The sequence below is a fragment of the Zymoseptoria tritici genome, chromosome 5 (assembly GCF_000219625.1).
Source record: "Zymoseptoria tritici IPO323 chromosome 5, whole genome shotgun sequence".
In the NCBI taxonomy this organism is placed as follows: Eukaryota; Fungi; Ascomycota; class Dothideomycetes; order Mycosphaerellales; family Mycosphaerellaceae; genus Zymoseptoria; species Zymoseptoria tritici.
The window spans coordinates 297,876-325,816 of record NC_018214.1 but is presented as its reverse complement, the minus strand read 5'-3'; the positions used below and the strand labels follow the sequence as shown (position 1 = coordinate 325,816).

General features: G+C 48.5%; 3 protein-coding genes across 3 annotated transcripts; 2 read left to right on the top strand and 1 right to left on the bottom strand.

The window, feature by feature from the left end:
• Nucleotides 1–18,136: 18,136 nt before the first annotated feature.
• On the bottom strand, nucleotides 18,137–20,040 carry MYCGRDRAFT_71726 (uncharacterized protein; the record flags this gene model as incomplete). The annotated part of the gene is made up of 4 exons (XM_003852001.1): nucleotides 18,137–18,229; nucleotides 18,377–18,730; nucleotides 18,781–19,391; nucleotides 19,431–20,040. Coding segments are annotated over 4 exons (1,668 nt in total), but the record flags the coding sequence as incomplete, so codon positions are not given.
• A 980-nt stretch (nucleotides 20,041–21,020) lies between these two features.
• Nucleotides 21,021–22,031, top strand: MYCGRDRAFT_71724 (putative endo alpha-1,4 polygalactosaminidase precusor; the record flags this gene model as incomplete). The annotated part of the gene is made up of 3 exons (XM_003852721.1): nucleotides 21,021–21,539; nucleotides 21,597–21,758; nucleotides 21,816–22,031. 3 exons carry the CDS (start codon nucleotides 21,096–21,098, stop codon nucleotides 22,029–22,031), a joined length of 822 nt encoding a protein of 273 aa, XP_003852769.1.
• A 3,925-nt stretch (nucleotides 22,032–25,956) lies between these two features.
• On the top strand, nucleotides 25,957–26,520 carry MYCGRDRAFT_92977 (uncharacterized protein; the record flags this gene model as incomplete). The annotated part of the gene is made up of 1 exon (XM_003852722.1): nucleotides 25,957–26,520. One exon carries the CDS (start codon nucleotides 25,957–25,959, stop codon nucleotides 26,518–26,520), a length of 564 nt encoding a protein of 187 aa, XP_003852770.1.
• Nucleotides 26,521–27,941: the final 1,421 nt, after the last annotated feature.

The following is a 27,941-nucleotide window of genomic DNA, read 5'->3' as shown; positions in this document are numbered from 1 at the left end:
GATACTATAGTCCCTAATCTAGATCTTAACCTTTAGATCCGGTAGAATTGCCCGGGATCCGTCCTTAACGGCGCGGATTACCGTCTAATACTAGGTATCTTTCTCTATAGTCGGTCCCTATAGTTTATTTAACTCGCTGTCCTAGAATAGTCCTACTATAGCCGCGTCCTCGCTGTCGGAATTCGGCTCTAAAGCTACTAGGTACATCGGTATAGCTTATAGGGAGTAGAGTTAAATAGACGTAGCTAATAGGTTGTCGGCTACTACCTTCCTATCCCCTCCGGACGCCGGCTAGTCTAGTACTAGATTAGGCTCTAGGAACCTCCTAAACCGTAATATCTTATCGTCCTCGCCTAGGGTATCCTACTCTCTACGAGAAAGTACGTCCGGTATAATTGCTTCGGTCCCCGGTCGATATACGAGTATAAACTAAAACAAAGTAATAGTTTTAAACTATCGAATCTACCTCTTACTTAGGTACCTCTTCGTTATAAAGTACTCTAGGTTCTTATAGTCCGTCTAAATAGTAAAGGTACTATACGTCTTTAGCTCGGGTACCTAGAACTTTAGATAGGACACTACCGCTAATATCTCCTTATCGTAGATATCGTAGTTAATCTTAGCCTTATTAAGCTTCTACGAAAAGAAGCCTACTAGCTTTAGGATCCCGCTCACTTCCTATAGGAGCGCGCCTCTAATCGCGAACCCGCTATAGTCCGTCTTAAGGAACGTAGGAAGCCCCGGGTCCTAGTATATAAGTACTAGAGCCCTATAATATTTACCTTTTAACGTTTTAAATACCTTCTCCTTAAGCTTACCCTAGGAGAACGGCGTCCCTTTCCCGGTAAGCGTAGTTAAGGGAGCGGCAATCTTAGAGTAGTTAGGGATAAATATCCTATAATAGTTAGTAAAACCTAAGAACCTACGAACCTCCTTCTACGTTCGGGGCGCCTTCTAGTTTTCTATTACTTAAATCTTTTTAGGGTCGGGCCCTACGCCCTTTCCGTCGGCCTAAACGATAAACCCTAGGTACTTAATACTCTTCTATACGAAAGTATACTTCCCGGGGTCTAGGTATAGGCCTCTATCCTAAAGGGCTCGGAGGACTATATAGACCTTCTAGTAGTAATCCTCGAGCGTTCTATCGGAGTAGATAATTATATTATTACTATATACTAATGCGAAGTCGTCTAGATATTCCCGTAACAAATTATTAATAAACTGCTAGAAAGTAGCTAGTACCCCGGATAGACCGAACGGGTATACTAACTACTCGAATAGACTAAATCTAGTACGGAAGGCTATCTTATACTCTTTGCCGGCCGCTATACGAATATAGTAGAAGGCCGCTATAACGTCGACCTTCGTAAGCTATCGTAAGCCTGTAAGGTTCCTTAAGGTCTCCGGAACTAATAGGAGTAGGTACCTATCGTACTTCGTTAGGGCGTTTAGCACCCGATAGTTATAGCAAAAACGTAGTCCCCCTCCCGGTTTCTAAGCGAAAAGTACTAGTACTATAGCCTTTAATAAACTCGGCTAGATATATCCCTTTTTTAGTAGGGCATCGATAACTCTTCGTAGGACTAGGAGTTCGTCCTTAGATATGCCGTATAAGGGGCCCTAGGGCAATCTAGGCTATAAACTATCGGTATTCGGCCGGAGAGCGATCTTATAGTCTAGATCCCCTCTATAAGGAGCGAGCTTATCGGCCTCCCGCGTCCTAAATAGCGGTAGTATATCGTAAAGCCCTAGGGGGAGTCTACTCTTAAGCTCCTTATCTATTAGGGGTTCCTTTACCTCTAGGGATTTCTAGATATCCTATATAGTTGCTATAGCGAGGGTTATAAACTTCTTAGTATCCTAAAGGGCCTTCTTAACGTCCTCGACTAAGGCCGTAGTAGCCGCTATAAGGCTGCCGGAGTCCTTAATCTCCTTATAGTTCCTCCCTTCTTCTACCTATTTATTAGCAACACTATAGTAGAACCGGTGTTCTTCTAGTATAGTCCGGATCTTATTATACGCCTTCTAGGGGTTCCTAAGGATTAGAGGGAACGCTAAGTTAGGTACGACGTAAGTATATACTAACTAGGTGTACCCGCTTACTTCTATCCGGAATGCGACGACCCCCTTAATCTAAGAGTTTCGTATAGACGTAGTAGCGCCCTTAACGCCTCTCCTCTTATTGCTAACTAGGCTAAGCCCGAGGCCTTTAGCTAGGTCTCTATTAATAGTAGCGTAGTATTAATATCCCTCGTCTATTAGGGTAAAGGTCCCGAAGGTTTCCTCTAGGACTACGTTACTATAGATTAGGGTACCGTTTATTTTGCTCTTAAACGCCTCCTAGCCTAATGTTATTACTACGGCTATACCGTCTCCTACCCTAGTACTTCGGGAAGGAGTTAGTCTTTTCCCGTCTCTACGGAATCCGACTCCTCTTCGTCGTCCTCTAGAACCGGTCCCGCGCGGACCGCGTTTATTCTAGCGGGTAGCGTTACTACGGCGTAGGAACATTCGCGTACGCGGTGTCCGTCCGCTCTATAGCAGAAGTAAAGTCTCTTCTATTAGCGTTGCTCCCTTTCTACGTCGTCGATCTACTTAGCTCTCTACTTCCCTCTATTCTTACTATTTCGACTTCCTTAGCTTCTTAAGCGATTCCCGCTCGTCTAGGCCGGGGTTATAATAGTATCTCCGTCGGCGTCTACCCGTACTCTTAAGTTACTTCTACCCTAAGAGCGCGCGGTTACCGGTATAGAAGAAACGGTATCCTTGTTCTTCTCCTTCTACCTTTTGTTAGTAGCCTTAAACTAGTTAGTAGACTCTAAATTAGTTATTACCTACTCGACCTCCTCTGTATAATCGTTATAGCCCTTAATGTTTATAATAGAGGTAGTGTATATTTTAGCGGGGTTCGAAAAGGTATGTTTTAGGTATCTAATCTAGACTTCGTCCTTCTAGCTCGCTCCGCCGGTACTAAGTAGGAGGTCGTCGAATCTTAGCTAGTAGTCGTACTACGGCTAACTAAGCTTATACCGGAGGTTTATAAGCTCTTCTAGTACGTTTAAGGCCTCCCTACTATCGCCGAAGACGTCTTCGAGTCGCGCGAAGAAAGCTTCGGGGTCCTGTACTTAGTTTGCTCCTCCCGACTCCTAGAAATAACGTATATAAGACCTCTCCTTATAAGGGAGAGTGTCGTATATAGCGTCCTAGTAGTATAGGTCGGGGAGCGTTAGTTTTAGGCCGGCGCGTACTCGAAAGGAGCTTCTTAGCCGTAGTAGATAGTCTCGGAAGGTACTAGACTTCCTATCCTAGGCTACCGGCTTCTAACCCTTAGGGCCTAAGGGTTTTAAGTCGTCGCCCGCTACCGCCCGACCGGAGACCGCCTAAGTTAGTACTCGAATTAGGTCGTTTATAGAAGGGGCCGCTAGGTTCGCTAGTACTCCGTTAGGTTTAGCTACCGCTTACGGCGCATTCCGCGCGGCTTCTACTTACTCGATTACGTTCCGCTAATGTTCTAGCTCGACCTACATCGTATATTAACGTACGTATAGTTACTAGAGGAACGCGTATAGATCGGGCATATTCGCTTCCTCCGGATTAACGTTACCGGATCCCGAAGGATTTATGCCGTTGTCCGTTATATCGCTCGTAGGGGGGGAGTTATATCGAATAGATCGAACTTAATGTTACGGGTAAACAATATATATACGAGAGTTTAGAGTCTATGTTAGATATAGTAAGTTCGATAAGGAAGTAGCCTAAAACCTCGCGGAAGGCGTAGAAAGGAATGTAGGCTACTAAGACAAAGTACGGGGCTACGCTACCTATTAAAGAAAGGGCGCTAGTCCCTTATACTAGGACCCCTTATTTTAAGTTATTATAAAGTTTTATTCTCGACGTATATATCGGCGTATATAATAGCGCTATATTTACGCGCGTAACCGTACGTATCTAGTATACGATTATATTACTTATTCTTTTACCTTCTTCTATCTTCTTCTTACTAACAACATTAACAAACTCGAATTACGTAGCGCGAACTATATAACTTCTAATAACATTATAGCGTTAGTATAAATCGCGCCGTAGACCGCGCTATACCCTAAGTCTATTATAAGTATAGCTTCCGACGAGTCCGAGCCTTTAGATTAAGGATTAGCCGCTAGATCTAAAGTCGCTACTCCTAAGAAATCGAAGATATTAGCCGGCTAGCGCGGCGGAGTCTCTCTAAAGCCTAAGAGAAAGCGCGTAAAGAAGGTAGCCGGAGAAGTCGCCGACCGCGAGCGGTACGAAGTAGTAGCATTAGGTAGTAAGGCGATCGTAAAGCTAAATAAGACTAAGGTTAAAATCGAGTTTCCTAAGGACGCTCTTCCTATCCTAAAGCGTAGCGAGATCGAGCGCGTTCCTTACCCGGACGAACTTAATACTTAACTTATAACCGATAACTACGATAATATTAACGACCGAAGCTATAAGGACAATGTAATTAATAACCTCTACTAGGCGCTACGCCGGTAGTTTAACGATATTATAGTACGCGAGGTCGAGATCCGTACGTCTATCGCCTTAAACTAAGACTACCTACTAGTACCCTTAATCCCTCGGCCTACTAAGAAAGGTTAGGAGTATACTATTATCAGCACACTAAACCCCCGCTTTAAATACGGGAAGTTAGCTATAGACTTAATAATTCTACCGCAAGTTAATCTTATTATAGACTAGAAGAAGGCTTGTAGCAACAAGCTAGAGCTAATTAAGGAGTAGTTCGAGATCTACGACATTAACGGTAAGGCTATCCCTCTAGCTAAGTCCGATCTAAAGGGAACGGCTCTTACGGCTTAGAAAGATAAGGAGGAGACTATTAAAGCTACGAACAAAACAACGTAGTACCCGAAGGACGTTAATAAGAAAGCCGTAAAGGCTTTTATAGCTAAGGACCCTTAGAGCCGTAAAGACTTCGTTATATAAATGCGTAGTAACCTCTACGCTCGCGACCTCCTTAATAAGATTACGAAGCTAGCCGACCGCGATAAGCTCGTCGTAGACTACCCCTACCTGTTTAACTTCGGTAAGGAATACGTAGACCGCTCTAAAATCTATAGCGGACTTCGAGGCCGTCTAGTAGTCTAGCAACTAACTACCTACTATATCCCTATAGGCGAGATCTACCTAACGCCTAAGATGCTAGGAATCGGTAAGGCTACGTCTATGCCTATAAAAGCCTTCTTACGTAAGCGTAAGGCTAAGGATAGCACTACATAGCTATTACTACCGGAGTTTTAGAACTAGTGCTTTAACTCTTCAAAATCCGTACTTCTAGAGCTCGACGGTTCTAAGGTTAAGTCTATACTAACGGAAAGTACTAAGTGCCTTCGATCCTAAGGCGTTAACATAACCTACTAGAACATATACTTTCTTTATAAGGAGAAATAGAATAAGGGCGACTAAGCACTCCTAGCTAAATATATTCTAGTATACTACCTATCCGAAGGAGCGGTTATAATACGCTAGATCCCGGCCTCCTAGTTTCTAGACACCTTCGGAAACCTTATAGACCTTACTAAGAAGGACATCGATATCGCCGAGCGACTCGACGAACTACGCCCGTAATTCGACAATAGTAAGGGGCGAGGAACTATACCGAAAACATCCTTCGAGCTCTAGAAGTAGGCCGTAATAATAGGCGCTTAGTTAGTAATAGTAGTATCTATAACTAACCTATAGTAAGATAATAACGGTTAAATCCTCGAAGAGATCTACCCTTTCTACTCCGTAGCCCTAATGTAGCTAGGGCAGTTTCCGACTTAATTAAAGTACCCGATTATAGACCTACTTCTAACCTTAGTACCCGATAGTCCCGGTCTACTATAGTAGGATATCGATAAAACCTTCTACGACGAGAAACTCGCCGCTATAACTATATAGTAACTACCGCGCTAACCTAACTAGCTAAAAGCCGCTAGTAAGGTAAACGATTCGGACGACCCTAAGTCTATAGCCCTAGCGAAGAAGAAGTAGAAGGTCGCCGCCGCGAAGAAGGGACCGCTAACGAAGAAGGTACCGCTATCGAAGGCCGGGAAGAAGGCACTACTAATCCCTAAGGACACCGAGGGCTACTATACGTCTATCGTAGCTACTTTAAATGCTATAGGAAAGAAACCGACGACTATACGCTAACTAAGGATTAGCGAAAAGTTTATATAGCCTAATACCGATAAGGAATCCCCTACGTCTATAGTAGCGGACCTAACGGCTCGGAAGCCGACGAAGATGCGACGACTTCTAGATAGGCACCCGCTAGCTAATACTAACGACTTCGGAAACGATATGTTCCGTCTAGGAAATTAGCCTTAGCTACTACCCTTTAGCTTCGGCGTAGCGGACGTAGCCCTAAAGTGGTCTACGACCTTTACGTACGGTAAAGATAAAGCTCCGTAGTAGTAGAAAGACCTAATCGATATAATTACTACTATAGCTCGCAAATCTAACGTCTGCCTAGCGCGCTAGCTATATAAGACATAAACGGATAGAAACGTTACTAAGAAAAACGCGAAGCTTATAGCTACTAAATATAAGATTAATAGATTTACCCTCGTATATTAGAATAAACTCTTCGGTATACGTATAGAGCCGCTAGCGCCTGTAAACAAAGGTATATAGAATCTAGATATACTAGAAGGCCTATTCGAGGACGATAAGAAATTTAAGGGACTCTACTAACTCTTATAGTCGCCTAACTTAAAACCCTTCGTATTAACCGAAATTAGACCCTAGGTCTATTAATGCTTATAGTCTAGGGTTGCCCTAAAGAAGAAGATCGAGATCCTCTATTACCTCGTTTAGAAGCGAGGTAGTAAGAGAGACCCTATCGTCGTCTATACTCTAGCCTCGGATCCCTAGTTAACATTCTATATAAATAAGTAGGTACACCGATTAGGCCCTACGACTTAGAACTAGGAGACTTCCGATATTAGCCCTACGTCTATCGCCGATATCCTAGGTACCTTCTCCGAACTATAGAAGCTAGCTTAGAAAGAGGCTTACTACATTCTAAGTAAAATGTAGCACGACTTATATAGCGCGAACCGGGCGGCGCGCGTAATCGAAGCCGTCGGCCTACTACGTAAGCTTAGGATCGCTATAGCTATAGCCGACTAGGTTAGAGACGTCGACAACGGATAGCTAGAGCTAGCGACTTCGTAGCCTACCTCGTATTTAAGGCCCCCGGAGAAAGATATATAGGATTTTACGAACCCTATATCCTAGCGACTCTTAGGCCCTAGGTCTACGTACTCTAGTAACAAATTAAGGAAGAGTATAAGCGGACAACTCTAGCGAAACCGCGTACTAAACTACTCCGATTTAGAAGCTCGCACTAGATAGAATAGTAACTAAGTCTACCTTATCGGAACCGATCCCGAAGAGCTTAAGAACTAGATAAGGCACATCCTCTCTATTATCCTCGATTACCCTAAAACAAAACTCTATAGCCTAGCGTAGGCTCGTAACATCGCCGAAGCCGCTATTCCCCTAGCTAAGCACCTTATATTACGTAAGTATAACGCGAACACTATCCTATAGTAGTACCTATACGTAGACGACAACTTCTAAGCCTACGAGGAGCCGCTAAGAACTACTTAATTAAGCAAAAGACGATACTAATAAGGCTAGGTCTATACTACGAAGGGAGGAATCGTAGCGGACTAAGGGCGCGTGTTTATATTTAAGTTTTTACGCTTGTTTTAATAGATTAAGCGAGGCTAAGTCTACCGACATAGCGGGGATGTAGACTTTCGATAACTCGAAGGTAAACGGAATAATAGGGAAATCGAGGCTAGGTCTATAGATTATAGCTATGCGATTAGGAACATATAGAGTAATAGCTTATTTTATGCTTTAAGAACTTTACGAGGTCGTAAACGCTTTTGCTAGGGGGGATTTTAATACGGTAGTAGCTACGTTAGTAGCTTACTCCGACCTTACCTTAGTAGTCTAGCCTCTACTAGCTGAGACAGAACAACAATGTACTTATAATCTATTAGGTAGCTACTACTCTAGTATCTTACCGAATATCTCTAATAGTAGCTCTATAGTGCCGTTAAAGACTTAAGATATCTAGGCGTATTTGTTTGTTTGTTTGTTTGTTCCATTTACGTCCTTTTGGAGTCTATGACTATGTAGGACGGCCTTGTAAGCAAGGCAGTAGATCTATTTACAATCAAATTCTTTCAGTATTCTTTGACCTTAGGGGAAACCCCGTGCCTAAGGCAATGCTAAAGGACTTTAACCAAATGCAAGACAAAGGAAATCGAACGAGTGTCGTTGTCTGTTATCTACAGCTAGGGCTGCAGAATTTTCGCGCTAAGCTTTTTGCAGAATTTTCAGCGGATCCTTCCGCTTCGCATACACACATACGCTGCAAATTCGAATGCAAAATTCGAATGCAAAGCAGCTGTCTAACTCGCTGTCTTCTCTTGTCCTTAATATGCCTTTGTGGAACTGCATGCCGCTTCCAAACGCATACAGCTACGCAGGTTAATCGCAGAGTAGATTCCACCGACTGTTCCAGCTCTTTAAAGTGCACTTTTCCGTAGAGGACCCGAATCTCTAGAGGGAAAGAGGTACGATTTCGGTTCGGATTTCGAGGAGGTGCGCGTATAGGGCAGAGTGGACTGCTTCTTCTTCGTCTTCTTCTTCTTCTTGTTTGCAGCGTAGAGGGCTATTCGTTCGAATCGTGCTGTTGTTCTGCTGTAGCTTGTATTTCGAGGCGGATTTCGAGAAGGATTTCGAGGCGGATTTCGAGAAGGATTTCGAGGCGGATTTCGAGAAGGATTTCAGGCGGATTTCGAGAGGTTTTCGAGGAGGTTTCTTCTAGACTGTCTTGGTTTCCCTTCCGAGGAAGGTACTTACAACGGCCACCACGTGAAGGTGCAGTCTGTTCGGCCGTCTATCTAGGCGTATAAACGACTAAACGAGAGGCTAATATAACGTCTAGGATATATAAGCCTCTATAATACGAGATATAGAGCCTATACTAGCTTAGCGACGTATCTATAGATACTATAACTAACGAAGTATAGTCGTTTATAGCTAAGGAGTAATAGTACTAGTCTACGTAGTTATAGCTTCGTAAGCCGCGTCTTAATCTCTACGTTGTCGTTATAGATATTATCTATTAACTATAGGAAATAGCTATATTTATATATCTTCCTTTACTATTAAACTAGTATACTACGCTACGCTCTTACTAACGCTAGTTACTCTTCCTTAACCGCTCTTATTATAGCTATAGTAGCTAGTAATATCCTCCTTCTACGAGCCCTTATGCGAGCCCTCTACGTCTATAATACTACTACTATCGTAATAGCTAGTCGACGACGTCTATTTATAGATCTAGCGAACGACGAATACGCAAATTTACGACTCTACGAGCAACAATATAAGGAAGACGCGACGAATACACGCTACTACCGGCAATACTACATCGACATCCGTACTTCCATTGCACACCCAATATTGACCCGATCATCACCAAATACGCACTATTCGAAAGCCCTTATCAAGGCCGTTCTAACGAACCCGCATTTACCCCGCTGCCCTCAAAACCTACGCCGCTACTAGAGTTCAAAGATTTACCTTGTTGCCCCCTTTAGGGTGCAAATTTTGAAAGCTGGACCCTAAACTCCGGGATTTGGCCCCTACCTCCGAAACCTTATTCCGACCTTACCTCCCCTACACTCGAAACATTCCCTGTTTAGGGCATTGCATAAGGAAGGTTCACAACCTGTACTACAACACTTTAACACACTACAACACAACTAATACGCCGCCGATTCGGACGCCGTGTAGCCCGTTTAAAAGCCCTCGACGAGAGCTTTTATTCTAGCTATTAAACGCCTGATTTAGTCGAATTTTAAAAGAGCTAAAGGCTAAATAAGAGCAGTGTTCCTAGGATATACAAACATATATATACACTTAGTTCTCTCTACACTAGAGTTACCTGTTGTCCTACGCCGCCGAGAGAGGAAGCTAAAGGAGCAGTGTAGCTTAGTAAGGACGAATTTGCACCTCTAGGGATTAGAGTAGTAGTACTAGCTATATAGCTAGATACTCTGTATAGAGTATAGGCCTACCTTTCCCTAGAGATAAAGGTTGTCCCGAACCTGCTACGGCTACCCGTAGAACGCCTCTAAAGCCTGCTATAAAGACGCACGTTGCTGTAGGCTAGAGTACTTCCTAGAAGCAGAGGTATATTTATATATCTCTTCTCTCCTCTTTAAAGTATACCTTCTCCTACTTTATATAGTAGGGAGAAGAGTGCCTTAGTGTCGTAAGTAGGCTAGGACCCGAACGCGATTAGAAATAGAGACGAATAAGCAGCCCTCTCGGCGTAAGACTGCTAAGCCTCTTTTTAAATAACAATAACAACAAGACAATGTCTACCGAGACGGAAATAACAGACGCAGGCTTAGCCCCTTAGACTCTAAAAGCTACGGCTAGAGGGGACAAGGAAGTTACGTTTAAGTCTCTTAAAACCCTGCCGTTGCCGGAGGAACTACTAAAAAGAACCGGCATTCCTTTCCTACCTAGGAAAAGGCAAAACCCCTTCGAATTTAGTATCTCCCCGACTCGTAGCCCTTCTTTCGGAAAGAAACAAACACTCTCTTACACGCCCGCGAACGAGAAGATCCTACAAGCCCGACAGCTACTAGTCGAAGCGGCGGGGGATCTAGTCGGGTTTCTAGGAGAATAAACCTGGGTTCTCGACCTTCTCGAAGTCTTTCGGCACTTTACCGAGCGTACAGACTTTAGGACAACGTCCCAAATCCTCGCAAAGCAAGTCTCGAACCTAGAAATAACAACAAAGAAACTAGCAGCACAGGCGAAGAAGCCTACTTTCGCAGACGTTATTAAGGGAGACAGCGGATCCGCTACCTCTACCTCTACCTCCTCGATAACAAAGACAACACAATAACAATAATAATAATAACAACAACAACAGTAGACGACCGTCTCCCGGAGGGCTAGCAAGCCGAAAGAACAAGCAGAACCGATGCCTCTTATCCTTATACTAAAGGATAAAGAGAAGGAACTTAACTAGATCGCAACCCGAGACAAAATTAACAACGCTCTTAAAGGCGAAGACTAAGAGCTAGCTATCCTTGCGATAAAGAAATTATTTCGGGGTAACATTGTCCTAAACTTTGCAACAGAGAAAGCCCGCTAACGAACGATCGATAGCCTTACTAAGGTTACTAATATCGTAGGCGAGGCACGGGTAATAGAGGACTCTCTCTAGCACAAGGTCGTAGTCTACAGCGTCTCGACCGCGAACTTTAACACGCTAACGGGCCTACAGGACATTTAACAAGAAATTAAGACCTTTAATAGAGGTCTTAAACTCGCAGGCACCCCGATTTAGCTAACAAACGAAGAGAGAAGAAGGACTCTTACTAGGGCGACAGTTCTAGTAGGTTTTGCTACCGAGGAGGAGGCAAAAAGGGCTATTTAAAACCGTCTATACGTAGGCGCGGACAGCCTAAGAGTCGAGAAGGCGAAGGATCGTATATAACAGAAAGGGAGGCCCCTAGAACGTTCTATATGTTAGAACACTCTCTACGGATTTTCTACGTTAATCTTAACCGATCTATCGAGGCTATAGAGTCTACCTTAGACGTCGCGGTTAAGCAGAAAGCCGACCTTCTACTAGTCTAGGAACCGTAGACTATAGAAGACCCGATAACAGGCTATAAAGAGACAAGATCTATCGCACACTAGGAATATAACCAGCTATTCCTAACAACTACGGATTCGACGATCCGGCTAAGAACAATGCTATATATTAGCACAAGACTTAACGTTAATATCTCTCCTATTTTATTAGACGATAGCGACATACTTTCCTTTGTTATTTTAGACAAGAAGGGCAACAAGATCTAGATAGTTAATCTCTACAACGAGAAGGACCTTCGGGATACTAAGAACCCGCAAAACTGACGAACAACAGAGAGAATCCTCTACTCTCTACGCAATACGTTCCTTCCAAACACTCTACTAATAGGAGACTTTAACCTTAGACACCCGTCCTAGGATCCGAGGGGAAAGGATACTACTAGCGCCCGCGAATTTATAGAGTAGATAGAAGACTAGGGCTTTACTCTACGTAATACGATAGGTGTCGGGACCTTCTATAGGCCGCACCTAGACGCAGAGTCGGTCCTAGACCTTACGTTCACAAGAGGATCCTTATCTACGAAAGAAATCGACTAGAGAACGATTCCGACAGGCTCAGACTATAAGGCTATATCTATAGACCTTATTAGCGCGCAAGATCGAGCCTAACAGAAGAAAGTAGTTCTAAATATAGCTTCCGCGGATTAGGAACTGTTTACAGATCTCCTAATACGCAAGGCGACGTCTATTAACTATACGAACTCCCTCGACGACATCGCAGACTCCTTTACCTTGTGTATTACCGAATCGATGCGGGGAGCAATCCTAGAGAAAGTAGTACACGCCTACGCAAAACCTTAGTAGAATAGAGAGCTACGCACGCTACGCCGTACAATATCTAGAACATATAGACAGACCTTTACCTACGGACGTACGCCGACGCTAGACGAGAAAGAGGCGTATACGAAAGCGAGAAACGAGTACTTCTAAGCTATTAAAACAGCTAAGAAGAACTACTAGAACGCTTTCCTCGAAAAAGAAGACTCGAAATCTATCTTTAAAGCTATGTCCTATACTAGGAATAGCAGCCGAAGACAGATACCTACGATAAACAACGAAGATTCTTTCGAGGGGAAATGTAAGGCCTTCTCCGAAGCCTTATTTCCGCGCCCTCCTGCCGAGGAACCTCTACCTAGCCGTTAGGAAGCGTATATAGCCGGGGATTAGGGCTGGACTACGCTAACCGAAGAGGAACTCGCTGCCGCCTATAGCACGAAGATAGTAAAAGGAAAAACGCCGGGCCTAGACGGTATTACGCAAGCTATTATTAGTAAAGCGTACGGCGCTATTCCTATTACCTTTCTACGTATATATAGTAGGCTACTCGACGAAGGACACTACCCCCGATGCTGGAAAGTTGCGACAGGCGCAGTTCTAGCAAAGCCGGGAAAACTAGACTATTCGGTCCCTAAGGCCTACCGAGTTATCTCTCTCCTAAACTACCTTAGTAAGATTAGCGAGAGAATACTCGCAAAACGCCTAGGGATTATCGCAGAGACGAAGCCCCTTCTACACGACTCGCAGTTAGGAGGGCGAAAGAAGAAATCGGCTATCGATACGGTGCTTCTCTTAACGAACGAAATCGAGGAGAATCGAAGAAAGAAAAAGAAGACTTCGGTTATCTTCCTTAACGTAAGAGGAGCATACGACTACGTTGCAAAGAACCGACTATTAAGAATAATAATCTAGTTAAGGCTTCCGCATAGCCTTATACGTTAGGTTTAGTCGTTTATAAGCAATAGACACTTACGAATAGCATTCGACGGACAGATACAGGAATTCTAGGACGTAGAGATCGGCGTTCCGTAAGGCAGCCCGATATCTCCTATCCTCTTTCTTATCTATACGCGCGACATATTCTTCTCGCTATAAGGAGTTACTCCTAGTTCCTACGTCGACGACATTAGACTATCTACCTCGTCTACGTCCCTTAAGAAGAACTCTAAGGTACTAGAACGTAAGGCAAGAAGGCTAATAGACCTAGGAAAGAAGAACTCGATTACTTTCGACCTAGCAAAGACAGACCTAGTACACTTCTTAAAAGGGAAAGGGTCCGATTGCCCGGTAATTCTTCTAAATAGCGATATTGTTCGCCTAGCGAAGAAAGCGATAAGGTAGCTTAGGATTTAGCTAGATGCCGGTCTTACCTTTAAGGAGCATATTGTAATAAGATCGGCATAAGCACAAGCAGCATTCTATCGATTAGAAAGACTAGCAAATACCGAACGCGGTCTGTCTTCTATATTATTAAGAAAGATCTACCTAGCCTACGTTACTACAATAGCAGACTACGGGGCCCTAGTTTAGTAGCGGTCGAAAAAGAGTATAAAACCTCTAGTATCTCTACAAAGTAAAGCTTGTAGAAAGATCCTAGGCGTTTTCCGTACCGCCCTAAACGTCCTGTCCGAAGTAGAGTTAAATCTCTTCCCCCTGGATCTACGCCTAGAGAGACAGTTAATTTTATACTCTCTACGCGCAGCAAAGCTACCCGAAAACTACCCTATAAGACTCGCTATTTAAAGCGCGCCTTCGGATATGCGAGAAGTCCGATACGAGGACTCGAGAGAGATACTTCCGCAAAAACGACAGAGAACATAGATACAACTACTCTATTATCGACTCCGACAATACAAGTATTTCGTAGAACACGAGAGGGCTAACTACGCAAAAGACGATCTCTTTAGCGTCTAGAAAACCTAATACGAAATAGCAAGACAACGGGAGATTAATAAGGTACCTAGGAATACAAATAGCTACCTTAGTCGATTTCTATAGAGCTCGCTAGGAAAACATAGAATAGGAGGAAGACGCGCTTTAACTAGTGCCTTCTATACTATCCTATTAGGACACAGATACCTAAAGTCCTATCTCTATCGCTTTAGACACGTAACGACGCTAGACTGCCCTTGCGGACGACGAGAAACAGCAGAACACCTCGTATATAGCTGCCCTATCTACGATGTATTTAGGCTACTACCGCTACGACAAGTACAATCTCTACTAGAAATAGTAGAAGATAAGGAACTCCGGAAACACCTTACTACCTTTCTCTCGGATATAAAGATTGCTTCTAGGTCCTAGCACCTAGCAAGAGGCGAAGACGAGACCGTCTAGCCTACACTCCTTTTACTTTTCCTTATTTGTCTTTCTTTAAAGTCCTTCGATACTAGCTTGCTACTATCCTAGGCACGGGTCTTTCCCTAAGGTTAAGAGATACGAGAGAACAACGATTGTACATAGATAGACTGCTGTCGCGAGACAGCCGTCCTACATAGTTATAGACTCCTACAGGACGTAAATGGAACAAACAAACAAAACAAACAAACAAACCGGCAATACTACATTAAGCAAGCGTGAAATGACTGCCGAGGCAGTAAACAAGGTTAAGAGCCGGCACCCCCTTAAGCATAAACTCCACCTCGTGAACGCACGAGCTATAAACATGGTGGTGGCGTTGAGGTGGTAAATCTGTTCTACTGCGTCGAGGTTGACGGGGTGCTGACATTGCCGGAACGTATTCCCTGTCCGACTACCAGGACACAGCCTCGCGCTTGACGTGGTGCTGACGAGGATGCTGGCTAGTTTGCGGTATTTCTGCTGTTCGCCATTCATTTTGCAGGCCCTTGACACGAGGCACTGTCCTGGGTTCCGGACAGGGAACACGTTCTGTCAGTGCCTCGTATCAAGGGCAGGGAACCCAGGACAGTGCCTCGTATCAAGGGCCTGCAAAACGAATGGCGATCAGCAGAAATACCGCATTCTGATCCCACGTTCCAGTCCCGGTCGCAACAATGCCATGGCTCTCCAAAGTGCTGAACATCTTTCAAAGCGTTGGCCCTCCAAACGATCTTGTAAGTTCTCGTGAAGGCCACGACGGCGCGCCGCGATGTATCTGCTCCCGATCTTACGAGGGTGACGAGTCCGTCCAGTGCCGTGCTACATGTCGAGACATCCTCGGATTCCTGGCATCGCTGCGCAACGCCTTCCTAGCATGAACGCCGATCACGATGACATACCTCACATCTTGCAGAACCTGGCGAGTCCGCAATAAGTTGCCTGTCTACCTCCTGGCGGCTTGCGTCACTGTGTACGAGTTGCTCGTATAGGGAGAGTGGGCAGGTATGTTTAGAACTAGCCATTGTCAGTCCCTCTTCTCTTATAAAGCATCCTCTCCAGCTCAACCGACACTTTGGACATCGCGACATATCCTCGGAACACCCGATCGAAATACCACCGTCAGGCAGCAGCAAAAATGCAGGTTTTCAAGCTCTCCATCATCTTCTCCATGGCTTCGGCAGCTCTCGCGCACGTAGGTGCTATTCTTCCCTGCCTGCGGCTCCAATTTTCACACCTCCTTTCCTAATCTCTACGCTTAGGAATGCTACACGAGCCCAACGGACCCTGGCGTATGCGCATACGGGCTGGGTAGAATGACCTGCGACTCGGTACATTTCGAACTTTCTCTGTCTTACGACTTGAGTGCTGACTGTCTTTTACAGCGCTATCCATGCAAGGGAGCCAGACACCCGTGCGGCTGGCATGCCGGCAGAATGGTCTGCAGCTAAGCCGGACGTTAGGAGGTTCGCCGACGTCCGCATTCACATTTTGAAGGGCACCATGGGATTGGGCAGTAGAGAGCGAGCGAGGGCGGAATCGTGAATAGGCGACGGACAAGAGTAGGACTGCTAGCTTGAGTCGAGGGTAGTACGGATGCCTGGCCAGTATAAGGTATTTTTACCAATCGCCATTCATTTCCAAGGCCCTTTATACTCGATTGGTCTCCTGCCTTGTTAACAGGCTACGTGACCTTGGACAAGGTTGAAATGGTAGCTACTCCGATGCGTACACATCCCTTTGCGCACCGCTCCGGTGTAGAGGTGGAAGCGTTGTTATTGCGCACCTCGTTGCCAACGTTAGCAACGCTGTTACTAACGTTGTTGCGAAATGGGAGGTGAGCAACACGCTCCCCGTGCACGGACTGAATTTGGCGGGGTTTTGACCACTTTGGCGAAGAGCTAACTTGCAACCTTCTCTAGCACTATTATTACTATATATTACTAAATGCTCTCCTTCCACTACATCTCCCTCCGTTACTATACAAAGTGCAAAAATATGTGTACCTCCCGCGGAGAGCTATTATTCATGTTAGAATGACGCTCCGGAAGACACAGATCAGGAGTAGAACATACGCTCGAACTCTCAACCTTGAGATTGCGAACTTGGAAGTCTTAAAAGTCTCACGCGCTAGCCAATCTGAATGAGCAATTAGTATTGCTCGTGGTATCAGGGAGAATCGGTGGAGACTCACTGTGCCACGCGGGACGGAGGTGCGTAATTTTGAGACCGAACAGCAACAACGCTTTATCTAGACGCATGCTCGACGCTGATCTTGTCGCGCCGTTCTCGTGCAACCTCCTCTTGTTCTTCCACGCCGCGGTGGCGATTTAGATGTATATATGCAACGTAAGTGGCAGCGAAATTACCACGAGTCTCGAGTTGAGATATCATCGTTCGCCTCAGATCTCATCAATCGTTACTCGTAAAGTCAGTCCTGTTCCATTCCTCCTCAAGCCTCACTCCCAAATCCTGTCGGTTCAATACCGCCTCAGAATTCCCCAAACCCAAGCTCCGGAAACACATCCCATCCACCCTGCAGCACTCCACTACCGGGTCCTGTCCCATTGCCGACAATCGCATTCCCCGCGGCCGGCCAAAAATCCATCATCGCATCTCCGTCGCCCACATTTTGCATCCCATCCAATGTACCTGTTGTCTGATCGGAGCCCTGGATCCCGGCGGCAGAAATGACGCCCTGGTCGAACATATCCCAATCGATGGTGTTGGGCATCGAAAGCATATCGTTGATCATTGCGAAGTCGTCGGGAGAAAGAGAAGGGTCGAGATCGAAGGGTAAGTCTGACGAGATCCCGCTGCCAGTTGTCGGATTGGTGTACGAATTGAACGTAGTGCCAGAGGACGGATCGGAGTACAACGCCGATTGAGCTTGCAAATCGAAGTCGGGTGGTAGAGAGGTCCAGTGCGCGCCCATGGACAAGTCGCCGTAGACTCCACCGCTCGGCATGCCATTCACCACCGATGGCAAGTCACCTCGTGTCGTCTGCTCAACATCCGCCGTACTTCCAGGCACAGCCGGCACGACGGGCACATCTTCTCCTTCCACCGGCAACGCATTGACTTTCCTCAACATGACCGCCATCGCACGACTCGCTTTTCCCGTCTCGTCGAACATTCCTTTACTGTTCTTCCCGCCCGCTCCTCTCCGCGCTCGACTCGTCTCCGCCCAGATCCTCTGACTCTTCTCCAGCTCCTCAATCATACTCCCTCGGAACGGACACCTCGTGCCAGGTTTGTTCATCCGCTCTGCTCGACTTCCAATATGCTGACTCAACTCCAGACATATCACCATCGCCGCCAATAGGAAGTCGTGCGTGGAAATGGATCCCATGTACCACTTGACACTCTCCAGTTGCCCGCCCACCTGCGTCGCTGCGTAGATGGTGTGATGATGTTGCAGTACCCGCAACGCTGAGTCCACGGCTTTCTGCCGACTCAGACCCAACCCACGAGCCTGCTCTGGAGCTGTAAGTTCGCAGAAAGGCGTCTCCATCCATCTACGATGCAGCACGATACGAGTCTTCAAGTACAGCAAGTCGAGGTTGAAGCGACACATGAGTTGCTCAGCCGGGTCAGTCACGAGTTCCGAGATGTCAGGCATTTGGAGGAGAGGTGGGATGGCTGCTTTCGCTTCGTCCAGTCTGCGATCCAGATCCATTGTCTGTTCGTGTGAAGGCGGTATTGTCGAATGGCTCAGCTCAGCGGCTTCGGCGAGAACGGCTGTCAGTTTCAGTTTCGATCGCACATATGAGCAAGGAGTCAATTCGTCGATGCTGCGGCATGGTGGGAGGACAGCCGTGGAGACGTTGAAATCCCGGTCAAGCAGGTTAGAGGGCGGTTTGGTGTCCGTAACAATAGTTCGTACCTGTCAAAGCGGTCAGTAAACCATGCTTCGCACCGAATGGGCATACACACCATGGATGGCAACCCAAGCTGAAATGATATCAACACATCAATCATGTTGATACTCGCCCAGCATCTTCTTCTCATCTCGCCCTCGAACACAGAGACAGCAGGATAATTATCTGCATCCCTGTGGTATCCCATTCGTAACGCCAGTCTGATGATCAAGCCAACCATCAACCACACATTGACCATCGCGTTGCTGCTTCGCAATCCCGCCGCGTATAGAATCAAACACTCAATCGTGTATCGCTTCGGACTGGCGAACTCTGCAAGAGTCGCAGCGGAGGCAGCGAGACCATGGTATTCGTTCACTTCGGCCAACGTCTTCCGCGCTGCGTCCGTGGTCGGATCTCCATCTCGCAGACCGAAGGATGCCGCGAGGCTGATGATCGAGAATAACAGTCCCAGCCACATGGTCGGAGTCTGCTTTGGATCTTTGCAGAAATGCTTGTATTCATCTTGAAATGTGGGCCCATGGACAATGTTCTTGAATGGATCGGGAGAATTGAACCACAGACTCAGCAGTCGGTCTGTGACTCTCTTCTCCGGCACAGCTGCGATGAGCTGCTCTCTCGTCTTACTTTCAGGGTTACCCAGCATGAATCCCATTCCCGTGGACGCTTTTCCTGGTGTTCGCAGAGTATTTGTGTAACCGAAACTTTGATCCAGTGGTTCAATGCCGAATGGTCTCGTGTATTGCGTCTGTTCTGCTTGGAGCTCTTCCTCTTCTTCTTCGTCGTCGTCCTCAAGTTCTCGCTTGAGGTCTGATATTCCATTCAATATCGCGTGCCAATGTGAGGTCCCAACATAGCTTATTCCATTCTTGCCGATCCTCAGCTCGCCAAATGGCTTTGTCGGCGCGTCAAACTCATTCTGCTCTTGCGATTCTGTCTCGTCTGAGGAAGGCGGCGTCGGTTGCCCCGTCGTGTGTTCCGTACTTGACTCTCTTTCCTCCTCTTGTGAATGGCCTCCACCCTGCTGTTTGTTCATCAAGTCCACCACCAGAGACTCCAGCTGCTTGATCCTGCCGTGCACATTGCGAACTCCCTTTTGCTTCACTGCTGGCGCCGCCCAGGCACACGCAGATTCGCGATTTCGTTTGATACATTGATCGCAAGCGGGGTCGTGAGCTCGATTACATTTGAGCTTGCCAGTGCGGCATGGGATGCAGGAAAGCTGTGATCGAGCGCGTTTTTGGCGGAGGTGGTTGGAGGAAGAAACAGAGGTTCGCGGCTGCGAAGATGCTGCCGTGGACGCATCATTCGACATTGTGGGGATTGAGGTTGGACAGGAAGGAATGGTGAGTAGTGGAAGGAAGAGGAGAGGGTAGCTACCTTTCGAAGGATCGTATACCACCGGCAAGCCAATGAGCTCTCGAAGGAGTGCACGCAAGGCTGACACTCACTTCTGGTGCCTATTTACACGGTGCGAGCGTTGATATTTTACTCAAAAGACATGTCGTCGATGTCGGACGAGAGGAAGATGTTGTTCTTGACACGCTGTGTCGTTGATGCTTGCATACATGTTCTTCTTGGTGCCTCAGGCTGCACAAGGATCAAAAATGCCCCCAGTGATCCTTCTTCTGTAAAGCTGACCCTTCTACACAGAACACCTGCAGTTTAACAGCTATCAATCGCGCATCTTGCAGACTCAGTAGAAGCGACTGCAGTGCATTGGTGCCTCCCGGCCCGGTCTGGAAGATGAGCATTGAGCGAGCTTGCATCTCCGCGCCCACAGGAATGGCTCTAGTTCCATCGGAAACTCTGCTCTCCTGGCAGCGATCACACAGCCTCAACTTTGCTCAAACACACGTTCATCAGCGATGATCATGAACGGCAATTGCAGTGGCTTATTATATCTCGGTTTGGGCTTCTTCTGCTCGGCACCGAGGTCCTTGACTTTCCGGATCGACAGCGAATGAAGCCGCCTCACGCCAAACGTCCAGGCACAACTATGCTGATCCCGACTTGTGGAGGTTGACGACGAAGACGTGGAGACTGCAAACGTTCACCTCTTTCCCTGACGTGAAGATATGATTGCTGTAGGCAGACACTGCCATGCTCAGCCATTAAGCCAGTCTCGCAGAGGTGAAAGATCTAGACTGCGCCTCCACCAAGACAAAGCTACTAACGGTCAAGTTGAGACACCAAATCCTTTCTTTCAGGGCAGACATCCTGAAGGATTCCCATGATGCGTGATATATGAAGACCAGCTAATAAGTCGGATTCCGCTCAACATTCCACGAACACATCAACAACAATTCACTCAAGCACGCCCATCTCCGTCTCTTCTGCTCCACCGCTCCCCCCTACTACCATACCACAATGAAGTTCACCACCCTCGTCCTCACCGCCGCCTCCCTCCTCACCTCTTCTTTCACCTCAGCCGGAGCAACAGTCCCCTCGTTCCGCCTCAAACCCACGCCCAACACATCCTGGAACATCCAACTATCCTCTGTCCCAACCCTCTCCTCCGCCACAACTTCTCCCAAACCCGCTATCTATGATGTGGACCTCATCGACACCCCTGCTTCACTCATCTCCTCCCTGCATGCAGCCAACATATCGGTGATCTGCTACTTCTCCGCGGGGTCATATGAGAACTGGCGGAGCGATGCGTCTTCATGGCCAAAAGCCGCACTGGGAAAGGACATGGATGGCTGGGAGGGCGAGAAGTGGGTTGACGTCCGGTCCTCGGGAGTGAGAGATGTGATGAAGAAACGTATCGCACTTGCCAAAAGTAAAGGATGTGATGGCGTTGATCCGGATGTGAGTTCACACGTGTGTCCAAGTAGAGATGGTACGGATGCTAACCTGTGTCGACAGAACATCGACGGCTACAACAACGACTCCGGCTTCCCTCTCACTCAAAGTGACGCAATCTCCTTCGTGACCTTTCTCTCTACCACCGCGCATGCAGCTGGCCTCTCCTACGGCCTCAAGAATGGCGGCGATATCGTTCCCCAGGTCGTTAACCTTGCTGAATGGGTATGGCCAGGCACTTTGCTCACACCGTTGACAAATTTGCTAACCTTTTGGGCCCAGGTGATCAATGAAGAGTGCACCTTCTACAATGAGTGCGAGTTGTACAAGCCGTTCATCGATGCCGGCAAGGCGGTGTTACACATCGAGTACCCGGATACGAAGAAGAAGCTCAGCGAGAAGCAGTTTATCGAGTTCGCATGCAAAGGCAAGAACCAGAGTGGTTTCTCGACGTTGGTGAAGAAAAGGAACCTCGATGGTTGGACGAGGAGGTGTTAGTATGGGCCTGCTGACTTGGACCTGGCCCTTGGGGCTGGAGGGTGACCATTTGGAAGTACTTAGATGGTTCCACCGTCATATTATGTTGCCACTCTTGGCAAGCTGAACTCAGAGCACTTGCGAAGGTCGACATAACTATATTGGGGCCGGCAGCCTGCTCCAGACTTGGTCCATTGCGTCTGTGTCGTGCTTGAGTATGATACACTGAAGTTACCATCCATGTGGATGTGTATATCTTCCAGGAGTGATGAAAAGATCAGACACCTTAGCGGACCGTCGTCCTGACTGTTGCTCCTTCCCGATTCGGAAGGTCTGCTGCGAACATCACATACATAATTAAAAGTCCTCCTAGCATTGCCTACATGTTCGTCACTGCCTTGATATTGAAGCCCTTGTATGTTCATCCTGTGAGAATCCTTGGACTGGTTGCTGGAGTCGCCGAGTCTCGCCTCGACGTGCTTCATCTGCACTCCGCTAGCGCAGGTACCTATATCTTGCATGCCACCCATGAGCTCGCCCGCAAAGCTCAAAAGCATCAATTCTTGACTCTTGACAAACGCCGCACGTACGTATCTGCCTGAAAGTGAATCAGGCTGACATTGATAATTCCACGACTTGTTGACTTGTTGAGGCACGAGCCTGCAGCACTAGCGCGGTTTGGAGACTGCGTTTGTCGTTGTGGAATCTTCTGCGCTTTCTGCTTTCTCCGCTCCTCTTCCTCTACCACAACATCAACAACCTGAAAGTCTCTCGTTCCGCTTTGTGAACGATAGACGCCTTCCCGCTTTTCTTTTCGATTTCCTTCTTTCGAGAAAAGGTAAGCACCAACGTGACCAACCCGCCGCAACTGCGCACTTCACTTCATCCGAATATTGACATTTCTTGCAGCTTCGCCTCCGAAAGTAATGGCCTCGGCGGGATCTGACGATGGCTCTTTCGGCGATGCCTCCTCCGGCGAATACGACTCGGACGGTATGGGATTTATCGAAGAGTCTGGTACTCGTCTTCGCGCTGCCGCGCCTGAGCAGGCGCTTCGTGAGTGTTCCACAAGCCATCAAACGAGCTCACATACTCACACCAACCTAGGTGACGTGCACGCCGAGAACGTGATGGAGAACGAGGAAATTTCCGGCCTCTCTCCCTCCGCGCGCGCCTTCGCTCTGGCTCCGTCGGATGTTACCGCCTTGACCCTGAACGAAGGTACTCCTTCATCTCCTCTCCTTCTCTGCGTCGACGCAAACGACTGACTCTCTGATCCCAGCCGATATCGAGGCGCTGCTTTCCCTCCTCGCGCGAGTCGACGCCGCGACGACCTCCCCGCCCTCGGGCACGACGGCCGCGGACCGCGTGAAGAGCATGACCGCGGAGGATCTTCGAAACCTGATCGTGATTGTGAGGAGCTCTGCGGCGATGGTGCTCGTGCGGAAGAACGAGAAGAGCGCTGCGGAGGAGAAGAAGGTGGAGAATGAGAAGTTGTTGCGGAGCGGGGGGTGGTCGAAAGGTGGAGATGATGATGTCGACGGCGCGGCGACCTCTCTCGCGACCGAGGAGACGACCTTGGAGTACGGCAAGAGGCAGGTGGATCGTTGCGTGGCGGGTGCGAAGACGATTCTTGCTGTTCGCGTGCAGCAGCGTGCGGCCTCTTCGGGCGAGTCGGAGGTGACACTTCTCTGGCGCGAGCGGATGGAGTGGTGTGAGAAGGTGATCGTCTGGCTGCTCGTCTGGCTGCTGGAGCAGAAGTTGAACGAGGCTTGAAAAGATTCGTCTGCTCTCGCTGTTCGCTTTTGAGGTTACGGGATGAAGGCTGAGAAAGATGGCGCTGCGGCGTAGATAGCTTGGCCTCTCCCGCGAATGATACTCTTTCCTGAATACACCTCCTCGTGTGATATCGCTGTACTTTCGGCCCGTGGATGATGTGCTGTTGCTGTATGAATATCTGCTCCTAAACAAGATGTCCTGTGCACGAAACGGTGCCTTGCCTTCTGCCCAAACCGCACTCCATGCCAGCAAGGTGCGTTCCATACGGTGGAATTTGAGCAGAGGCACGGAGACGAGCTGTCGACAAAGCCCTGTAGAACGGGAAGTGTAAGGCTCGGGCGCTCGACGAGAGACCTGGGTCTAGATCAAGGTGAAGATAGACCTCGCCGAAGTATGCGGCATTGGCTGAGCTCGCGTTGCCGCCCTGTCTTCGAATCATGGTGACATCCCTCCGCTCTCCTGCTCCAATCGCCCTATCTAAGCCCCTTGGCTCTTTTTCGTACGGCGGACCTTGAGCAGAGGCACGGAGATACCTCATCGACGGATCCCTGCGGGTGAGCGCTGCCGAGATTTGTCTTGGAGATTGCGAATCTACGATCTCTACCGCAATGTCGGACGCTGTCGCCTGCGTGCTGACTGGACGCGGTAGCTCTCACGCCGCGCAGTACGTTACTGATCCGCAGGCGAATGCGATGTCGGCTTGGGCGGCGTTCGAGCAGCCATCGGTACTCGGCTTGCTCGCGGACGGGAAGAAGGGCAAGGCTCGCAGAAAGTGGACTTCGCCTGCGGGAATCTCGATGGATGAGGTGATGTCGATGGTGGCGGGAGGCCGGGAGTTATGTCGGTAACGGAGGCGGGTGAGAAGAGGTCTGCACCGGACGGCGTGCTCCAGGTGAGAGTTACGGTGACGATTCGTGTGTGGAGCGAGGATGAGTAGTCGTGAGATAGCGGAACGTGGTGGAAGTTCTGTGGGCGCCGGTGATCTAGACAGTATCGGACCTCAGATGGTGGGAGCGCAATAGTCCGTATGGAGTAGATGACTTGAGTCTAAATCTACGATCAAGCTGATCATCGTTTCGAAGTCTTGCTTGCTCTTGCAATACCCCTCCCGAGTCATGAAAGGCGTCTGCAGTGGCTTGGTGCTTCTTATGATGTCTCGGTATGAGCTTCTTCACCTGACTCTTGAACTTTCCGGATCGACAAGGTGATGCCGCGTCGAACCAACATTCAGGGCGCTCCACACGCGGCTTGTGGAGGCTAATCTCGAAGACAAAGAGACGTGTTGCCGCCGTGTGCTCGAGCCATGGCGACTTTCATTCATTGCCCTGCTCGAACCGCACACTCCAAGCCACTCAAGTGCGTTTCATACGGTGGAATTTGCGCACAGGCACGGAGACAAGTCATCGACAGGGCCTTGCAGACTTCCCTGGTATGCATCTCAATTGCCAGACTCTCCGGCTTTCCACGCAGTCATCGCCGCATGATTCCCACTCGATTGGCTTAGACAATGCAGTCTGAGCGGAAGAGAGGAAGTACCAGACCAGTCCGTATGGATCACCATGATGTCCTCAAGCCTCACCAAGCGTGCCAAAATTACCCGAGCTTTGGTTGTGGCCATGTTCCCGGGTCGACGACCTCCCTTCGCTCCGCCACTCAAACCACACAGCCAATGCCAATCGGTCAATATGCTAAGGTGAAGTTGAAGCAGAGGCACGGTAACAAGTCATCGACAGACTTCCTCGGCTCGGATGGCAACGCCCAACTCCCCAGCCTTCCGCGCAATTTTCACCGCATAGTCCCCACTCCGTTAGCGTGGACCGTCTAGTTTGAACGGCGGCAGCATGAGTGCGAAACTGCCCAAGGTGTCGCACCAGAGAGACCTGCTCGACACGTATCCCAACACTAAAACGCGCAACAACCACTGCAAACTCTCCGCTCTGCTGGATCAGACAGCGCAGCCTCAGCAGGAGAGCGGAGGTTCCTTGTCAATGATAGTCAAGCCAGAACATGCCATTCGAACCGGAGGGTAAACTCGTCTGTCTGTCGCTCCTGCTTCCTTGACGAAGAACATCAAACTCTCTGCTTGGTCCTTCGAAGAACAGGGGAATCGACCCATGCACCCACCCACTTGCTATACGCACGAACTTTGCTCACGGATCTGAGAGCAATGTCTCCGCCGAACTCTGCTGAAGGCGCCGTGGGCGGATCTAGTCCCGTCGTGAGCCGTGGTGCTCCTGAGCAGGAAGGCCGTGAGACCTCCATCTCGTCCCAGAAAAATGCATATACTGACAGCCCAGGCGACCTGCAAGCCGAGCGCGTCTTGGAAGCTGAGAATCTTTCTGGCATCGCCTCCGCTGCGCGCGCCTTCACCCTTGCGCCTTCCGCTTCGACCGTTGACGCCTTGGACATGGGCAGTATGAGAGCCGCTTCTTCGCTTCTGTGTCAACAGATCGACGAGTCTAGCGGCTTTGGAGTCTGTCCTTGCCCTTTTGGCGTCCATTTGAAGCTGTCGACCTCCCGGCCTGCGGGCATGACGGCCGAAGAAGCCGCGCTGGGTATGACGGGTGAAGAAATCCGGGAATTGGCAGCTGATGTGCAGACGTTGCAGAAGGGAGTGGCGAAGGCGAAGGACGCTGTCGTTGGGGCGGAGAAGGCACTCGCGGAGGCAGAGGAGAAGAATGAGGAGTTGAAGCGACGAACGAGGCCGAGGGAGTTGTGGTGCATTTCCTGACATCCGCGTAGCAGTGAAGCAACCGAAACTCTCGTGCATTGATATGTCGAGTCCATGATCCATGGCCATCCACTCTCTCCCACCAACACCAAGGCAAGGTCAATCTACATCATGGCATCTTCTTGCACCACATATCGGAGATTCCATCTCATCCGCCTACCAGTCTTCATGGTCAGAACTGTGGTCTGAGACTCTGTCGATGTCGTAGACTGCTTCATCTAACACGGACCAGCTGTCAGCGAGTCATTGTTGGAAGCTCAAACATTCAACCATGCTGTCGCGATGAGAGCAAGGGCTCCTACTGATGGGTCAGTATCTTTGGCCTTCGCACTATCCGATAAAGCCAGACGTGAGCAGGCAACGCATAGTAGCCTTTAAGGATCCATAATTTCCTCGGAGACCTATTCCCGTCAAGAGGGCCGACCCAGGGTGCTAAAAGAACTCGCTATTCGACGTCTGGCACCTCGCCCATTCTTCGGTATCGATTCCAGGACGACCAGACCGTTTGACGTCCTGCTGTCACGCTCATTGCTATACTCGCATGATGGAAGACAGAGTCTCCTTCCGGATGTGTATGTCCCATCATCGATTGAATTGGTGTGGTAGATCTCCTCCTCTCTCTCTCCGAGAGAAAAGTGAGGCCACCATCGCCGCCGGCTTTACTCGACATGACTATGCAGATTTGCCTCCTAAATTTGTAGCTTCGGCAGATCTCGTGAGGAATCACGCTTGCTCCCCGCGCGCTCGACTTTCTAGACTTGACGGAGCTGGAGAACGCGACGATGACCTGCGTCGTCAAACCGGTGCGGGTGAATGGCAGACACCTAGGTCGCGACGAGGTGCTGAACGTGATCAGCGAGGTTGACCGCGAGGTTCTCCACCGGCGCGCTCGCGCAGGCGATGACACCCGCGGTGGAAGCAGTAGTGAATGGTATCATCTCCGAGAAGAAGGGTTGGAGGTGGTTCACACGCATTGAATCAGTATACCGGCGTTGTCGGACATTCGGACACCTTAGCTCTCCTCATCACAGGGCGGCTGAACCACCGAGGCAACGGACACATCCCCGCTGTGTGACGGGCGTGAAGACGATCCATGCTGTCCGCGTGCAGCAGCGTGAGGCTTCAGTTCGGGTCGGTCGAGATGATGAAACGGAATAACGGATGTAAAGTGTCGTGAGCGAATTTTTCGTCCTCGGGCAGAACACGACAAGGCCGCCACTCGACGATTTGGAAACCTTGGGCAAGGAAGTCTGTGGGGTTCTGTCTCCGTTCCTCTGGCTCGACTTCACCTTACAGTACCGACCTGATTGGCATGGACTGTGTGGTTTGAGCAGGGAAGCGGAGCGAGATAGCCGACCTGGAAACCCGGCCATGGCCAAAGCTCGGATAATTCTAGATTGGCACGCTTGGTGAGGCTTGGG